This window comes from Lissotriton helveticus, chromosome 1_1 (assembly GCF_964261635.1).
Source record: "Lissotriton helveticus chromosome 1_1, aLisHel1.1, whole genome shotgun sequence".
Taxonomy (NCBI): Eukaryota; Metazoa; Chordata; class Amphibia; order Caudata; family Salamandridae; genus Lissotriton; species Lissotriton helveticus.
Window position 1 is genome coordinate 441,211,596 of NC_136057.1, and position 18,979 is coordinate 441,230,574.

The 18,979-nt window shown below is 44.9% G+C and overlaps 1 protein-coding gene across 2 annotated transcripts in view; it reads right to left on the bottom strand.

The window, feature by feature from the left end:
* LOC144811058 (ataxin-10-like) overlaps positions 1-13,751 on the bottom strand; it is a 1,101,028-nt gene extending 1,087,277 nt beyond the window's left edge. The window contains exons 1-2 of one of the 2 annotated variants that reach the window (XM_078673828.1): positions 13,721-13,751; positions 11,291-11,447 (exon numbers count right to left, since the gene is read on the bottom strand). In XM_078673828.1, the coding sequence (XP_078529954.1) occupies positions 11,291-11,308 (18 nt within the window). In that variant the 5' untranslated portion in view covers positions 11,309-11,447; positions 13,721-13,751. Of the gene's footprint in view, positions 1-7,257; positions 7,280-11,290; positions 11,448-13,720 lie in introns of those variants that run through there. The other variant, XM_078673826.1, reaches the window with a different exon arrangement.
* Positions 13,752-18,979: the final 5,228 nt, after the last annotated feature.

An 18,979-nucleotide genomic window follows, 5' to 3' on the forward strand; every position in this document is an offset into this window, starting at 1 on the left:
GCCACCCAGGGTGGGGTGACTTGCACAGAATTCACTGCATTATCTTACCCAGATTGCCCCGCAAACCTTAAACTCGGCCAAAATCACACATTCCCCTCACATTTCTGCAAGATAAAATTCCAAAATCTGTGGGGATCCGCAACATTCCTTTGGTGCCCCCCTTTCCCACACTTCTGATAAAAATTGAACCCCACTTTAGTGTTTGGGTCTAGGTTTTACTCCACATTGGGCTTCAAAACACAATTTGTTTTTGCCATAAAAGTGGACCCATTTTGGAGATATGTAGCAGTGGTATGTAGGCCAGGGTTCGACCACCATCTAGGGAAATCTGGAGAGTCCAGAATGGTGTGATTTGGGTGACTCTCACCCTGTTTTCTTACTGTGAAAGCACCGCAGACTTCAAACTTTGGCTAAAATCACATATTTTCATCACAAATTACATGATAAAGTTCAGAATCTGTGGGTATCCACAACATTCCTACTGCGCAACACTCGTACCTCTCTTAAAAGTGACTTCTGGCTGCACTCTGGGGCTCAAGTGCATTCTAGCAGAGGGTCTATTAGGCCACTCTGCCATAGAATTATTATGTCACCCAGATAGTTGGAGTATGAGGGTGGAGTTGGAGTATGAGGGTGGAGTTGGAGGGTGGAGTTGGAGTTGGAGGGTGGAGTTGGAGTTGGAGTATGAGGGTGAGGGTGGAGTTGGAGGGTGGAGTTGGAGGGTGGAGTTGGAGTTGGAGGGTGGAGTTGGAGGGTGGAGTTGGAGTATGAGGGTGGAGTTGGAGGGTGAGGGTGGAGTTGGAGGGTGGAGTTGGAAGTTGGAGTTGGAGGGTGGAGTTGGAGGGTGGAGTTTGATTTGGAGGATGGAGTTGGAGTTGGAAGGTGAAGGGTGGAGTATGAGGGTGGAGTTGGATTTGGAGGGTGGAGTTGGAAAGAGTGGGAGGGTGGAGTTGGAGGGTGGAGTTTGATTTGGAGGATGGAGTTGGAGGGTGGAGTTGGATTTGGAGGGTGGAGTATGAGGGTGGAGTTGGAGGGTGCAGGTGGATTTGGAAGGTGTAGTTGGAGGGTGGAGGTGGAGGGTGGAGTTGGCTACTCTTGCTTAGGTCACTTGGGTGATGTAGATTTTTTATCATCCCCCCCCCCACTTTGGAAATTGTTCCAGTACAAATGTGTACATTTGTCCAACACTCTAGGCCGAATGAAGAAGCCTCCTTAGGAAGCATTTAATAGCCTTTGGGGTCCGCACCTGTAGACGCTATCACAGAGTGCATGAAACCAACAGACATGGCACTCAACGCAGGATTCGTTAAACTCCTGGTTTTTGCTAACAAGGCTGAGGCTGTCTGCCCCAGTTACATCCAGCCATGCCATCTAGTGACTGGCAGAACAGGATGTTGAGAAATGGCATAATTACTGTGAACTAACTGACAGAACTGAAACTAGAACCCTTCGTTTTACAACTAGTTTTACATTTTATTTGTTCTGAGTTGTGGGCCAGTTCCCTGGTAAACACGTTTTAAAGATTGCTCAAACGCATTTTAAGTTCTCTAGGATTGTACAGCACATCACGCATTTTATTTGCTCCATGACTGCACATATTCTAACTAGAAACAGGAGAAGTGACACTGCCCACGGCAGCAGTAACACTATTCGCACATTATTACCACTGCCCTTGGCACTATAAGTGTTAAAGCCTCATTGCAAGCAGAAATTGGGCTTTTTTTTGACTCGTTGCTATTTTTTACTGTACGACTTTACATGCAGTTATGGCTTGAAATTTGTACATGATTGAATGTTGCCCCTTGGGGATAAAGTAACAACGTTACCAAGAGATTACACGGAAGAATGAGTACTGCCTCTTTCAATCTAGATTTGCAAAACTTATACATTTGATTGTTGTATTTTATTTTAGAGCAACATAGGCATTTTCAAATAAGTCTAGGCGCATGCCTGGAAAGCAGCTTTCACAGCTTCCCAGGAGTGCTTACACATGTAAACATTTCTGCACTTCTCAGGAGGACGGCAATACTTTCAATGGGAGAATACTGGCACTGCTCAGTAGTACAATATTTCCATTTAAATAACTGAATTGATGAATACACACGCGTTTTGTTATGCCGTAACGAGAGCATGCGGCCGTTCGATCTCACCATGTGCAGATTAGGATCATGTAGAACAAATGCTGCACGAGCATTAAGCTGTCCAAAACAAGACTCACCCCATAGTTTATCATCGATTATTATTGTTTCTCTAAAGGGGATTTCCGCACGCACGCGTGACTAGCATGAAAAGAGTTTGGTTAATGCATTTCCCTTTTTCCAGCTTCCAGGAAAGCATTCTTTAGCACCGCAGAAAGACAAACGAAGTGTAAAACGTTTGTTATAATATGCAGACCCAAACACACATGCGCCTTTAAGAAATACTGACGAAGGTAAGAGAAAAAAAACAAGATACTTCTAGACTGGGCTGAGTGAAGTACTCATTTAATTAGCAAACTAACCTGTCCTGTTAAAAAGATTCTGTAGTACAACAAGTCTTCTCGGCTCGATGCTGATTGGGAGGTGGGAGGGGAAGTAGGAGAGGGGGGGAGTGATCGGGATGAAAGCGCTAGTGGCCGCATGCTGGCAAATGGTGACCTGCAGAGCGCGTGAATGGGAAGAGCGGCCGTGGGAGGTGGGAGGGGAAGTAGGAGAGTGGTGGTGTGAGATGCGCACGCAGGGGGCGGGGGAGCGGCAGCCTTTGAAGTGTGATGCGAGGCACAGACAAATGGTGGTGTGCGAGGGGCTTCCTCTCAAGTCTGATGGGGGGGCCAGGGGAGCAGCGAGCGCGTGCCCGTTGCACATGCACTGGCCATAATCCGCATTCAAAAGCCCTCTTGGTAAGATTTTCTGGTGGCCCTCTATATCTCTCGCCAGCAATGCGCAAGCGCATTGGCAGGTGAGACCTAATAAAAAGGGTGACAAGCAGGCCCGGACTGGCTGTTGCGGGCACCGTGCAATCCCCCGGTGCGCCGCAAGGGTGGGTGCCGGTTTTGGCCCCCTGGGGGCCGTTTTTGTTACAGGGCCTGCAAAAATGGCCCTGTAACAAAATCGGCCGAAAACCGGCCCTGGCAACGAGCGCGGTCGGACAAAAGTGATTGATCAATTAGTTTAGAACTGGATCTGCTGACTAGACATGGCTGCTCTCTGGAACTACAATTCCTCGTGCACTGGCACCAACCTCTAGATTACTGATACTGTGCGGGCCTGACGGCTATAGGGACATTAAATGGTAGGGTAGACTCACTAAGGTAACCCCACAATGGCAGGACACCTGGCATTCCCATACAGCGAGGTTATCGAGGGTCCATCTATGGACTTGTATAGGAATTTCAAGGCTTGGAGACGCCTAGACTCAAGGATACATTAAAACATTTGGGGACTTATAGAGGAATTTTTACTCCACGAGAACCTTTTTTAGGGGTAAAATGTTGTGGCTCCCACTCGCCAGTGGGGATTTCTGTGCCTAAATCGTGGCGCATCCACAATCCATGAGCAGGAATCCATTTGAGAGAGGCATCCAGAGATGACTGATGCCTCTCATAAAACAAAATAAAGCTGACTGCAGAGAAACCCTATCAAACAGGGATTCCTTGCTGTTGGCGCCACGTCGTCCGGTGGATGAATGACATCAGTGCATTGAATGGTGTGCTGAAATTAATGGTGGATAAAGGGGAGCAAGGGTTGACATGGAAGCATTTCTGCATCAGACCTTGCTCTTTTGCTAATTGGGTGAAGCGCCTGGTGCAAACACTGCAGCTTCTCCTGCAGCCCCCTGGAGAATGAGTTGTGGAGGCGTGAAAATCAGTACCTCATTCATATAGCAAAAAGTCTAACAATAGTGCATCTCTGATGATGAAAATCAGTACCTCATTTTAGTATATGCTTAAAATTAACTAATCGTAAATATAAAACCCCGGTCTTACAACAGCGCGGTCTCAACTACTTAGCAGCACACCACTGAGAGGATGTTTAATATATGCATTATGGTTTTTGCACGGTCACCACAGTTTAAATCACCTAGGTTTTATATTTACGATTAGTTGATTTTAAGCATATACTAAAATGAGGTACTGATTTTCATCATCAGAGATACACTATTGTTAGGCTTTTTGCTATACGAATGAGGTACTGTTTTTCACCATCAGAGATGTACGATTTTTTGTTCCATGAATGATATGAGTGTGGGTCCTCATTATACCTATTGATTTTCAGATTCCCCTGATGAAGTGACCACGGCACGAAATGCATTGGGATCTTGTGATATATGAACAATTGATCAGTTGAATGTGAAGTACAACATTTCAATGTGAAACAGAATTATATGAAATAAACACGAGAAATTTTCAACGCAAACCTAATGGGAATGCTTTATTGAAAACAAAAGTTGGATTACAATTTAGAACATTTGACCAATATCGCAGCTGCGATCTTAATTCAAAGCAGCGCCCAGAGGGTCGCCCCTTAATCTTAAAGGGCGCATTGGTGATTGTTTAACTTGAACACCTCTAGGACGACGAGGTGATACCTCTGAGGCACGCTACACCTGGTTTAAGTTGTGCACACGCCTGTGCACAGTCGAAGAACTTTTTGAATAGTCATAAAAAAAAAATGTACACTATGGCGGTACTGGAGAGAAAAATAACAAAGTGTGCCTCAGGTCTGGGATAAAACTGCAAGCTGCCAGGGACACTCTTTTTTTTATTTTCAGGAAAACCTACTCCCACTTTTTCTGGTCGTATTTGTAAAACCAAAAACATTTTGACTGGTCCGCAATGGCATCAATGCTATCCATCTATAATAAATCAAGTTAGACGCTTTAATGATAAAAGTTCATAATCCTGTCTGATTCTTTAAAGAGCCCCAAATTGCCCGAACAATCTAGGATTTGGCAATAGAGGGACTACCCAGAAAAGGCAGGTTGTCAAATATTCGGTTTGTTCCTTCTTAGTATTAAATTCACCCTGTTTTGGACGTGGCATTCTGAAGAAATTAGATGAAGTGCATTTGCAGCAAAAACGAAACGTCACAATTATCCTCAAGTATGTTTATAAAACACCGATGCATTTCGGACGAAGAGTCCATCAGTCAGTAGCAATTCATCACAAACTTTACAATTGTTCTGAAACACAATACTTACCTCCTATCAATATGAGGAAGTATAGAACTTATTCAATACAATATGGGAAACACTTGTGGACAAACCACTGTAAGCACCCCTGTTGGGTTTGTAAGTCTTCAGCATGTCTCTGGAGAGTGTGCTACCACAGCCTTATGCGGATCTCCAGGCAAGTCGCCTAAACATTACTGTATGTTTTGTAGATCACTACCACAGTGAGCATGACAATCATGCATGTCCGCTGAGGCTATCCCTCAATACATGGATTGAGACCCTAGAGCTTGGCTCTGAGGTCGAGGGGGGCATGCATATGCCACTCTTGTTTCAGAGAGATCAATCAGAGGTGACAAAAGTCTGGCCTAAGCAGTCAGTTATTGTCCAGGACTGGTCTACTGTTGGACAAGGCAGCCGCCCCACACTAGGTCCGTCCAAGAAAGCCAGCTACAGCCCATGGTGTGAAGGCAAGACAAGAAGCTTGCTCACCGCGTCTGAAAACCCCTTGTGAGGCTTGTGGGCATGCCACTTGGAACACAAGGAAATTGCAGACACCTGCTCAGTGACAGGAAGCTTGCAGAGGGAGACGGGGATGCTTGATCCTAGTCCTTGAAAGTGAGATTGCTTTGCCCAGACCCCACCCCTGTGCTGTGGAAGCCTCTGTGGTAGTTTCAGTGACAATCTGTAGCTGGTGAAGAGTGTCCTGTGGTACAGACCCCACCTTTTATTTAATGACATCTGGGCATATCAGGGCCCACAGGCACTCTGGACATCCACTACCCTCCTATAGCTATCCGGTGGCTACTGGACTAGTAAAAAAAAAAAAAAAGTCCACATTTGTAAAGCGCACAATCACCCGTAAGGGTCTCTAGGCGCTGGGGGCCGTCGGGAAGATTAAGCGAGCTATTGCCCAGAGTCACATGGTGCTGGGCTAACCTGCCGCCGGAGCCGGGGATCGAACCCTGATCCCCAGATTCCAACGTCAGTCGCCCTGGCCGCGGCGCCACACCTCTCCCACAGTAAACTGTGCCAAGACATGAGGCACCTGTGAGTGAACCCGTGATGCCAGTAGAGCAGTGTCCTTGCTTAGGATGATAGGGCACTTCTGTTTCTATGGGTGGCAGGTTAAGGGCTGATCAACAACATTTGACTTCACTTCAAATGCTGAAACCATATTATTTCAATACAATGATTGGTATCATGGCTCTAGCAAATGAGAGCTACCCATTGCAACATAGTCTGTAATATGCAATGCTAATTGTGTGTCTACATGTTAACTTTTTTTTTAGTGCTTATCGTCTAGGTGCTATAATACTGTTTGGGGTCAGAACTCTGACCCAGAGGGTTGTAGAGACATCTGGTTTTCACCATTTAGCCTAGTTTTATATGTAGCATATTTCTCTTGTGTGTATTGAAGTACTATTCTTTTTCAAAAGTAAAGCACTGCCTGGAAATTGATTTTATCAACTGGTCATATTGTGTGCACTGTATTCTGAATGTCTAAACCCACCTCACCTCCTTGAGTTAGTCTTGAACTTCTCTGTCTCTCTACCCTGAGGGAGTCAAGTGCTAGAGAGTAGTCCTTGGTAATCCAGTTTTGGGTTCACTAGTAGTGAGGCCCCAGGACACCAGCGGGGAACACTCCAGCTAATGCGATTGGAGCATAGTAACCCCTGGTGCCCTGAAAACCGGGTCTAACAACCCCATATAAGCATGATGATGGGTTGTTGAAGTGAAGTTGAAAATCCTAAGAATAGCTTTGTAACCAATGTTGAAAGCATAAACAAATATTGACATAAATGACTTGTTGAAATAACGGGTGAGGTTGCATAAGTACCCGGTGTTGGAAATCCCAGCGATTTATGTTTACAAAGTTAAAAGTTCAATCAAACATGGATAACTCATAGATCATTTGAACGCCCGAAATAAACGAAAATGTGAGAACGAAAATTGACATGCAGGTCAAACTAGTAAACAACTAATATCATTAAAATAATTCTATACCAAAAGTAACCAACAACTTTAACCCCCAGTAGTTATCATTATCATGTGCATATTACAACACCATGCATATGAATGAGGACTTTGTGCCCGAAAATTGCTCACCTTTCATGTTGAGTATCTGAGGACTGCAGTTTGCATCCATAAATGCTTATTGCTAATGGGAACAAAACAGTATGTTTATTTTACAGATGACAGCTGCACTTCTGCGATACCACCCTATATTTCAATAGGTTGTTTACAGTGTTGATCTTTATTCTTGCTTGCAATCTTTATTACATAGCTGTTGTTGGGATTTTCGACTTCCCTTCAATCCCACTTATATGTGGTGCTTACAGTGTCCATGAGAGTTTCCTTCATTGCATTGAATTAGTACTGTGCTTCCTCATTTTGATTGGAGCTGCGTTTTGTGTTTCAGAACAATTGTAGACTTTGACGCCTTTTATAAAACCTTTAAGAGTACCAAGTAAATTTGAAACCTAGGTAGTCAAAGAAATACAATAAAAAGACTAAAAAGCCTATTTTGGAGATAATTTACACATACGTAAATAAGAATTGATGAGGTTGGATCACATCTTAAAAATGACCAATCCTGTAAATACACCCTGTTGGGATAGGAATTACTCAAGTTATAGTAAACAGACATGTACTCCTGCCCTGAGTGCCAAAGGCATGTGAAATTGACATCCTCATTTTTTGTTTGGCCCTGAAGCCATACTATTTTAGCGTGGGGCCAAAGACTGTCCTTGATAATGCGAGGTCTAGAACTTGTTCTGTGACCAGGAGATGCACACTTAGCGTGTCCTCATAGCTGGCATAGGACTATTGTTCAGGTCCTGGGTTAGTCACATGAAGTGGTGATGGCAAATAACCCAATTTTGTGAACCCTTAGTTATGACCAGGCATTTTTTCTGTACTGACCCCACCTGTATAGAAACACATTTTAAAGTGAACTCCAGGCTGCGCTGACATTTTCCACATGTGTTGAGTGTGTGTATTTCCCCAAAAATATGCAGCACATGTGTAATAGTAGAACTGTATGGGTGGTGGTAGTCAGACTACTGGGACCAGTGGGATTCATTTTAGCGAGCCCCTGGGTATAGCTTCCCCTGACAACAGAAGTGTATTGATTGGATATTTGTGACTGGAGGATATAGATACAAACTTTGAAGTGAGGCAGGGTAGAAAGAGGGCTACCATTAGAAATTCATTGAGGACTTAGTGTGCAAAAGACTGCTGATTAGTTATTTCTACCAGTTGGTAGGTGGTAGGGGTGAGGTGTGGGACTGCAGTTTCTGTTGGTCAAGGTAAGGAAGCTTCTAGGCAGGACATGCCTATTGTCTGTCCCAGCTTACTGCTATAAGAAGTCTGATAACAGCCAAGTGTAATTATCTCACACTTAATTGTACTCTTATTTGCATACTCTTGCTTGGAACCAGTATGTTTGCTACCTACCGTGAGAGGTATTAGCTTGCACAAAGGGTGTGTCTAAAATATGACCAGTGAATGACATTCGCCACTTCAAACCAGTTCTCAAACCTTAGACAGTGGATACGTATCGCTTGTCTGGAAAATGAGTGTAAAAGTAGGAGCACCACCGCACTTTTTTTCTAGTTCCAAGTTACTAGTGATCAATAGAGTACTTGGCCTGCTGGGTTCTGCATGACAGCGAGTCTCATAGAGATGAGGGGGCTTCACCTGAAGTCTGCACTTCTTGTTGGAGGTGCTGAGGGTCTGCCTAGCACCTAGAAGCCTCTCTGGCAGCTCTTGGAGGAAAAGAAAGTGCCTAGTACGGTGGAGAGACTGTCCAGTGAGATAAGCCCAGTGTGTGCTGATTTCAGGTACACTTAGAAGAAGCTGGATGCCAATGGGAGTGTAGTCAGGAGCAAACGGTGTTGTGTGGGGTATCCTGGTCTCTCTGAGAGGGAGTCATTGTGAACTGCTATACAAGTGAGAAACACATGTGTGTCCGGGACCCTGACATGGGCCTGATCGACGGGTGCTGCAGCGGCTTGACGGTAAGAAGAGCTGCCGTCATCACTGATGTGAAAGCCCTGATTGGTCTTGGATGCTGCAACTCCCAAAGACAATCATTTGGACTGGTAGCTGCAATTGGACCGGGAGGCCACATCTGCTAAAGACAATCACCCGCTGAAGACCCAGCCCAAAGGCCCAATGTTAATTGACTTGGGAGGCCACTACTGCCGAAGACGAGTAATGCTGTCCAGGTCTGCTGTACTGATTCCTGCTAGCGGTCCTTGACCTGAGTGAAACTCTTGCCGCCTCCCTGCAGTCTCTGCAATAGGAACGGGTTTGCAAAACATGCCCGCTAGCGCCTCTAGAGCCCTAGCGCCACCGAGACGGTAAGGCTGTGCCTAAATGAAACAACAATGAAAGACTGGGTGTGTGAGAAATACAGACTTTTTGTCCGCATGAACTCTCTGTGATGAAAGCCATTGAATTAATCTACACATAAACCAGTGGGTTAATCCAGAAAGAACTGCAGCTGTGCTTGATTAGTGCGTGTGCCTATGCAACATATGAGGAATGTAAGCATTAGAACTCCTAAGGAGGTGAGAGAACACCGGAAGGGGTGCCACTCTTCACTCTTGTAGATTGCAACCATGTAATTGTATGTTTATTGAACTGTGTGGCATTTCATCATGCTGAGCGTTTAAATAATGTCAGATAAAGTAAAGATAAGCACGAGGCGTTACATTATTTTTCTCTTGTTGACTGTTGAATTCTGAACTCTTGACGCACACTAACTCTGAGAAGCTTTTGACTTCTTCCAGTTTGCAGAGCTATAGCAGCACGGACCCCAGGACACAAGTGGCGAGTGTCCCCCATGACCACAGATGTCTTCCAAGCAGGTTCTAACGTGCCATATCCACAGAGGCAAATTTTTGGCAGTGGTTCAGAATCAGATTACAATGCAGCAAGCAATTTTTATTTTTTTATCTCGATACAAGGAGACACGTTGTGAGAAACAGTACAGAAAGACAAGACATGCTAACATGTTCACTAGGCAGAGGTGACAGCCGTCACCGTGGAGCTCTTAAGATCATGGAATGAGTTGTAGCTGGTTTATCTGGTTGTCGAATAAAAGAAGTAAAATACATTATTCTAAACAAAAGTCTCTAATTGTGTTCCATGAAAAAACTGTAGTGTTTTGAAAAATTAAACACCGACCTTTTCAAATTCCCAATGATGCAGAAAGTATGTGTTTTTTATTTTTCTTATCCAGCCAATAAGGCAAACCAATGAGGCAGTAAAATACCAACTTACAGGAACCTCTATTATTGCATCTACAAACATTGACATTATTGACTGGCGATGTTGGAGAAGCAGCTATCACTAAAGATAGGGGGCCTGATTTAGATGTTGGCTAATCAGGTCAGCTGTCGCTTTTTCGACGCCCTCCCCCTCGCCGACTTGGCGGTCTGCCCGCCGAATTTAGATGTTGGCTGGGCCATAAACAAAAGACCACCAGAGTACCGCCAACTCCGCCAGGAATTCTCAACTGCATCGATGGCAGTATAGTTAGAAGTGGCTATTGGTGGGACTCCAGATCAGATTCCCGCCGTCCCGATTACGATGTGCTTTTCTGGTGTAGCAATTGTGACGGGAATCTCTCATACTTAAAGTTGGCAGAATTGAAGGAAATAAGTTAAAAATGTACCTTTTTCCCTGGTTTCTGCTTCCGTTTTCATGTTGTACCTCATCGTACAGGCTCTTCTTTTGCTGCATAGACTCCACCAAGGTGCCAAAAAACTCAATTTTCACCGAGATCTATGGTAAGCTACTTGTACAATTGTCCTGTATTGTGTATTGAGAATTGCTGTAGCCTCGTGTACTTCTGCATTACTCTTACATGCAACACTTTTCTTTGGTGTAAAGCAGTAGTCTTCATTCAACTCATCAAGGTAAAATAAACACACCTGTATTGACACTTAACAACATGTTGTTGGGGTGTTTGTGGGTGTTGTGCCTGTGGGTGTGCATTCAATAGTGTGTTTATGTTGTTTGTGTGGCATTCAATATGTATAAAAAAGGGGCATAATACATTACCTACATATACTATGATGACACAGGCACAACATATATGTGTATTAAGATAATGATGAGTAGAACTTACCTGTCTCCACACCACCATGGCCTCACTCCGTCAGGACATCGTAGCCAGGACAGTGCCAGCACAACGGGAACATCTAAATCTTGACGCCAGCATGAAGGTGAAGGATTACAGTTAGCCAGCTGAGAAAACCGCCACCGGGGCGTTCTCCTGTGTATTTCTGCAACATATAAATATGGCAGGTGGACCAATGTCAGCTTGACGGGGTACTTGGGACCATGGCGGGACAGCAGTACTCCTGCCAAGATCTAAATCGGGCCCTAAATAACTTACAATATGAAATAGACCCAGCGGTCAGACAGACTAGTGATATGAAAAAGATATCAACATTTACCCCGGCCCAATCAAATGGCAACAATATAGACGCATTTAAGAATTACTGAAACATTGTTAACATGCTGGACAGAACATCAAATTTGAACAACAATTTTCTACCCAAAAATGTTTGATTAAAACCCGTAAGGGTCTCAAGGCATTGGGTGCCGTCCGGGAGATTAAGTGATCTATTGCCCAGAGTCACATGATGCTGAGCTGAACTGCCTCCAGCGATCAAACTGTTAGCCCCACGCTCTGGAGTCAGCCGCCCTGGCCACTGCGCCACACCTCTCCTCCCTGAAAGAGAACAAAATCCCACAAACCGCAGAAACAACCCAAAAAGCAGCATACACGAAACAGACAAAGGTTGCAATACTATAATTGAGAATAAAGAACAAAGGTTGTGTTTTGTGGACCAAAACTCTAAGCAACATGGAGTGAATGCTCTTGTCAACTCTATACATATACATTGCCTAAAAACATAGGGGATTATTACGAGTACGGTGATCCTGGGTCTGCTTGCTCTATTGCGGGTGCGGCGGTTGAATTGGAGGCCGAATTCGAGCAGTTATGATGCCAGCACTGCTGAACAAATTACGACCTGACTTTCTACCAAGCATTTCATGGCGGTGAGCCCACCATGAAATGTGTTGCGCAAAGGTAGGGAAAAGGGTCTCTCATCAGGGCCCAAGGGAAATGTGCCCATGGGGGTGGGTGCAGGAGGCACAAGATGTGCCTCGCAACAAGTCCATGCTTCTGCGTGCACTGTGTGGCACGCACAACATGGTGCATGCCACACAATGCACCCAACATGGCAGCAGTCCCATGGCGGTGGTATGACTGCTGGCTGCACTCCTCAGCCAAAGCATCCCACTGCCGCCGCACCACCCGCCCGTCCTGAATTCAACTCGGAATCCGGTGGGCAGGTGCACCACGGGCTTGGCGGTCCTCCTGTGTGCGCAATGGTGGCGGTCCTACAGGAGGACCGCCAAACTCATAATCAGGCCCATGATGCTAACAGAGAGGTAAGGTTAACAAATAAGTGAGCAGTAGCTATGCAATAAATGCTAAGGTACACCCTTCCTTGCCTTTCAACACCAATATGATCTTGTACATTTTAATTCCTCTCTTATTAATTAGTGGTGAAAATGCGAACTCTGAAGTTAAATGTATATTTATGACGTTTATTTTTTACAATATTTTGTCAGATGTAATATTTTTTTATTTTGGTGCCCGAAAGCTTAATGTTGTCAAAAGTGCTATTCTTATTAGTAGTAGTAGAAGTAGTAGTAGTTGTAGGAGGAGGAGTAAAATAATAAGACTAATAGATTTTAAATATGCTATTTTAAGTGCTTGTCTAAGTTGTTTGCAGTTTGTAAGCATTAAGATTGTACTTTTGATTAAGTTTCCATAATGTACAGGTTGCATGAAACTATTTTATAAAGTGTTACGATATTGTTGTAAAGGTTGGGGGGTCATGGCTAGCGCCCAAAGAGGATGTGGGCATCTCCGTGACGCTCCCAGTGCCGACGGAGAGAACGAGGGATTTGCGATGTCTCGCCCATGAGAGGAACAGCGAAAATGACAATGCGTTTGTCGGAACCCAGGTAGTAACTGCTGGAGTGTGTTCCGAAGAGGAAGAGACCCACCTTCTGGTATAAGTCTTTCTTTTTCCCCGACGCATCACAGCGCCTGCCATTTTGATAATGCTACACTTATCTTACATTGCATTTGTCACATGTAAACTCATTTTTTCATTCTTGTCCTTACTTCTTCATTGCAAAAACGTTTTATGTTACAGATAGTTGGTTTATTTTCTGCCATATTCCTTATTATTTGTTTTCTTATATGGATTGTTGTTTCATACTTATGTTCCCATCAATCTTATGTCTTTAAATATTGGTTGTTTGGCTGTCTGTGGCAGAGACTGTTAGCTCCGTGTGCGAACTCCGGGGAAAGCCTCAGCACGAGGGTGTTCTAGGGGTGAAGCGCGGTGCGATCTAGCCCGTGTATATATTTTAAAACTTGATGCGTGATTAAAGTGCTTTTAAAACTAACTGTGAAGTGTTTACATTGGTCTTTATTCTGCACCGTTTAGCCTGTTAATTTAAACCCTACCTGCTCCTTGATCACGCCCCGGTCCGCCGCGTCCATTGTGGGCGTTTGAGCGGAGGGTGAGGAATCTATCACTTCCGGCATCCCCAGCGCTCGGGTTAGCGCTCTAGTTCCTGCTAACCCACGCTTATTTAGGGGGGTAGAACTCGCTGTTGCTTAGTGGTTGTTTGGCTGTCTGTGGCAGAGACTGTTAGCTCCGTGTGCGAACTCCGGGGAAAGCCTCAGCACGAGGGTGTTCTAGGGGTGAAGCGCGGTGCGATCTAGCCCTTGTATATATTTTAAAACTTGATGCGTGATTAAAGTGCTTATAAAACTAACTGTGAAGTGTTTACATTGGTCTTTACTCTGCACCTTTTAGCCTGTTAATTTAAACCCTACCTGCTCCTTGATCCCGCCCGGTCCGCCGCGTCCATTGTGGGCGTTTGAGCGGAGGGTGAGGAATCTATCACTTCCGGCATCCCCAGCGCTCGGGTTAGCGCTCTAGTTCTTACGTACCCTCCTCTATTTCCGGAGGATGGGTCAGCGTTTGCGCAGCGGGCGGCGCCGAGTGCGCGCAGAAGGCGCGCACAAGGCAAGCCCGTCTGCGCCCGTCCGCGACCTGCCGCGGCCAGGGGCCATTCCCCCTGTGTCAGCACCCTTGGAACGGGTAAGAACATTGCGATATTCGAGGGAAGAACCAGTCGTACTCCGTCCTTTGCCTAAAGCTGACTGTATATCGTGTATGCTACCTGATTGTATGTCCTATAAGTGTAGAGGCTGCAACTTTCTCCCCAGTATTGATCTGGCGGGGACGAAGGGGGAAGACCAACTTTCTATGTACTTATTGAACTGCCGCTCTTTTAAAAAACATTGCCTGAATATCTATGACCTTCTCATCGACTATCACCCTGAAGTGTTTTTTCTTACGGAAACTTGGCTTGATGAGGCCGCCGCCCCTGACATTTGGGAAGTCCTTCCACCTTCATATGGTCTCATTAGAATTGACAGAGGTTTCCAAAAAGGTGGGGGCATAGCGATTGCGTATAAAACCGACCTTGAGTGCTCTCTACAGCAGGTATCGATTAGCTCCTGTGAGGCGGGCCTCTTTTCCTTCAAAGTATCCTCAGAGTGTACTATTATGGGCTACCTTATTTACCGCCCTCCAGGGGGGTCGTCACAATTTGTGGATAATCTCCTTGAAACGGTGATACAGCCTGCACTAAGGTATAATAGATTCCTCATAGTAGGGGGTCTCAATTTACATTTTGAAGATCTTGACTGCGCGGAAGCACAATCTGTAATCAGCTCTCTTAAAGCCCTGATGTTTAAGTTATTGGACGTAAGGCCAACCCATCAAGCGGGGCATCTGCTTGATCCCATCTTTGCGAACTGGGAAGATATCAAAGTATCTCCCCCAGTTAAGATACTATGGTCAGACCATTACCTTGTCCCGTTTAGTGTGCAGGGCGTGTACAGAATGGATAAACCTAAGCGTCTACCTTTTCCTAGACGTAGGAACTGAAGGAAATTTATTCAGGAGACATTTGATGCTGCCCTTAATGGGGAAATACCTCCACTGAGTCAAACTCTCAGGGGAGCCTGGAAGGAGTTTGAGGATTGGATAACTAAGGCCCTAGATAAGGCTGCTCCTTGGACCCAAAAAGCTCCTGCACGTGGGTCTAGATCTGCCCCGTGGTACAACGAGGAGTTGTGCGCAGCTAAGGCCAAATGTAAGGTTCTTGAACGCCAATGGCGGAAAAGCTATGCTATAACTCACAAAGAATCTTACAGGAATGGCCTTAGGGCGTATCATAAACTGATCAGAAAGGCGAAAAGGGACCACATTAAAGAGAGGATTGAGAATTCGGATAACTCATCCAAAGAGCTCTTTCTAATATATAAGGAACTTACATCCCTCTTGGCGACTGTGACTGAAGATCCCCCGTCTGTTGAGATCTGCGAAAACATAGCGGATTACTTTGTATGTAAAGTGGAAAAGATCTATGAATCTTTTCAACAGAGTACTACATCAGCCACCCCAGCTAGGGTCGCCTATAATGTACCCAGGGAGAGTTGCACCCTTGAGGAATTCAGGGTTCCTCCACGGGAGGAATTGATAAATACCATCTCAGGGATCCAATCTGGTTCTCCTACAGATGTCGCCCCTGCCAAGATCCTTAGAAACCACCTACAGCTACTGGGCGACTATATAGGCAATCTAGTCACTTTATCATTTCAAGAAAGTTGGGTGCCTGAGGAATGGAAGTTGGCCCAGGTCGTTCCGATTAAAAAGAAAGCTAGTATGAGTATGACCCAGCTAGATAACCTCCGTCCCATATCTCTTCTGCCTTTCTGTGCTAAGGTAGTTGAGAAAGTGGTGAACAACCAACTGGTCAGCTTTGTGAAGGATAACCTCCTTCTCCACTCCTCCCAATCGGGTTTTAGGGCAAAGTATTCTACGGAGACTGCTCTCCTCTTTTCCACCGAACTGCTTCGCCGTAAAGCTGATGATGGTCACACTGCAGCGCTAATTTTATTGGACCTGAGTGCGGCTTTTGACACCGTGTCGCACTCGGGTCTTCTTGCACGCCTTAGTGAGATGGGAGTAGCGGGCCGGGCCCACGATTAGATTAGCTCATCTGGCGGACAGGAAATTTCAAGTTCACTGCCCCCCATATAAATCCAGACCAAGATCTCTTAGACAAGGGGTTCCGCAGGGCTCTATATTGAGCCCTACACTGTTCAATGTATACATGGAGCCCCTTGCAAGATTAGTGGAGTCCTATGTGGTGGATATTGTCTCGTACGCAGATGATACCCAACTGGTGATTACGCTATCTCATGACCCAGTTGGGGCAGCAGAGAATTTCTCCTCCTGTCTTGTAGCGCTCGCTGGCTGGATGAAGGGCAATTGTTTGCGCCTCAATGGCAACAAGACGGAACTTCTTATCATCGGTCCGTCTCCGTCTGTATGGACCTCAGCTTGGTGGCCAGCTGACTTGTGTACTATGCCCGCTCCATCCGCCACGGTGAAAAATCTGGGGGTTATTTTAGATTCTAATCTCTCTTATACCCAACATGTGAGGAGTGTAGTTGGGAAATGTTATGGCACACTCAAGGTGCTTCGCAAGATCTTAGACCTTCTCCCGTTTAAAGCTAGGAAATCCCTAGTGCATGCCCTAGTCACCCCTCACCTTGACTATGGGAACTCACTGCTATGTGGGCTTACTAAAAAGGGCCTGAGCCAACTGCAATGTGTCCAGAATGTGGCGGCCAGGCTAGTACTGAAAATGCCCAGGAGATCATCTGGTAAGCGGGCACTTCACACCTTACACTGGCTTCCCATGCAAGAACGCATTCGGTTTAAAACTTTGTGTATTACCCACCGCATTGCTCAGGGCCGTGGCCCCTCCTATCTCCAGAAGATGATGACCATATACCGTCCTAGACGGTCGCTGAGATCTTTGGGGAGCATGCAGATGGTGGTCCCCCGCATTCGTCGCGCTCGGATGGGAGGGAGATCCTTTAGGTTCCTCGCCAGCAAATACTGGAACGAACTTCCGCTCAATTTCCGGATGGAACCTTCAGAATCTCGTTTCAGGCTGAAACTGAAAACGTACTTATTTCCCAAGGTCTAGTTGCCTGCTGCCTTGTGTCCTCTCCCCTCGGGGTTGTTGGACTTTCATTTCGGAGTTCTGTCGGTATGCATCCACAGCGCGGGGACGCACTGTTTTTCTGTGTAACCAGGCGCTTAATAAATGTTTTTATTATTATTATTATTATTCTCCTGGAATGTAAGAGGTCTACACTCTCCTATTAAAATTCAAAGAGTTCTGACTCATTTGGCCAAACTGGGTGCAGATATAGCCTGTTTGCAAGAATCCCATTTAACAGCAGAGGAATCAATAAATGTAAAAGAGGTTGGGTTGGAGCAGTCTTTTATTCGCCAGGAGATGGCAAGTGGAATGGGGTTCTTACCTTATGTCGTAAATCTCTTTCTGTTAAATTGTTGTCACAATGTTCTGACGAAAGCGGTCGTTGGCAGCTAACTAAACTTTTGATTGGTAATGTTCAGGTTTCTTTATTGAATATATACACACCCACTGTTGGTGACCCCTCCTTTTGGTCATCTTTAGCCCAGCAACTTGCAAACTGTATTGATGACAATTTCATTCTTACAGGTGACTGCAACCAGGTTTTCGATCCCTTTTTAGATCGTAATTCAATGGTCTCCTTTGCCCCTCATAAAGCTCACCAACCTTTTGTACAGACTATTAAACATTATAAGCTAATTGATGCCTGGAGACTCTGTATCCTCACTACTTGGCCTAGGTCTGGTGGCTCAGTGGACTAAAGCAGCCACTGCAGGGGCCTGTGTTTGACCTCATGGTCACAGGTTCAAATCCCGGTGGGTCCACTCAGCATTTCATCCATTTGAGGTCGATGAAATGAGTACAATTGAGTTGGTTAACAATAAATATTTGTTATTCAGCACCAGGACACCTTCAGGTAATCGTGCACTTTACAAATACATATGTTATGTTTCTAAGGAATACTCCTATTATTCTCAAGTTCACCACACTCAATCAAGATTGGACTACTTCTTCATCTCACATAACATATCACAATCATTAATGGCAGCAGAGATTGGATCCATTCTAAGTTCTGATCATGCCCCCATCACTATGCGATTAGACATTTTACAGAAACCCAATACTCCACGTAAATGGCGCTTCAACAATACTCTTCTTTTAGACCCAATTTTCACTTACTCATTTATTACCTTTTTTAATGAGTATTTTTTGTTTAATAAGACTGACAACTTACCTTTCCATGTAATATGGGGCGCTTTTAAAGCAGCAGCTAGAGATTTTATTATTGGTTATGTATCTAAGAAGCGTAAAAAGTCACAAGAACTTGCCACATCTCTCCTAGCTAAGATAAAGAGATTGGAACGCTCTTTTTACTCCTCAAGATAAAAATATTGTTTGTCGGAACTTATTAACGTTAAATTTCAATTGAATAAGGAATTGACGAATAATGGTTCCACTTTTCTATTAAAATCTAGTGCGAAGTTTTACGGTGGGCAGAATAAAGCCGGCAAAGTACTAGCTAATTATTTGAAAGTCAAACATAACTAACTCAATATAAACTCTATTATGGATCAACAGCAGTCGTTGAAATATAAAGATAACAAAATCTTGAATGAATTTTTCCTTTTTTACAAAACACTTTACACATCAGAAGCCCTTCCCACAGAGCAGCACATCTCTCAGTTTTTGT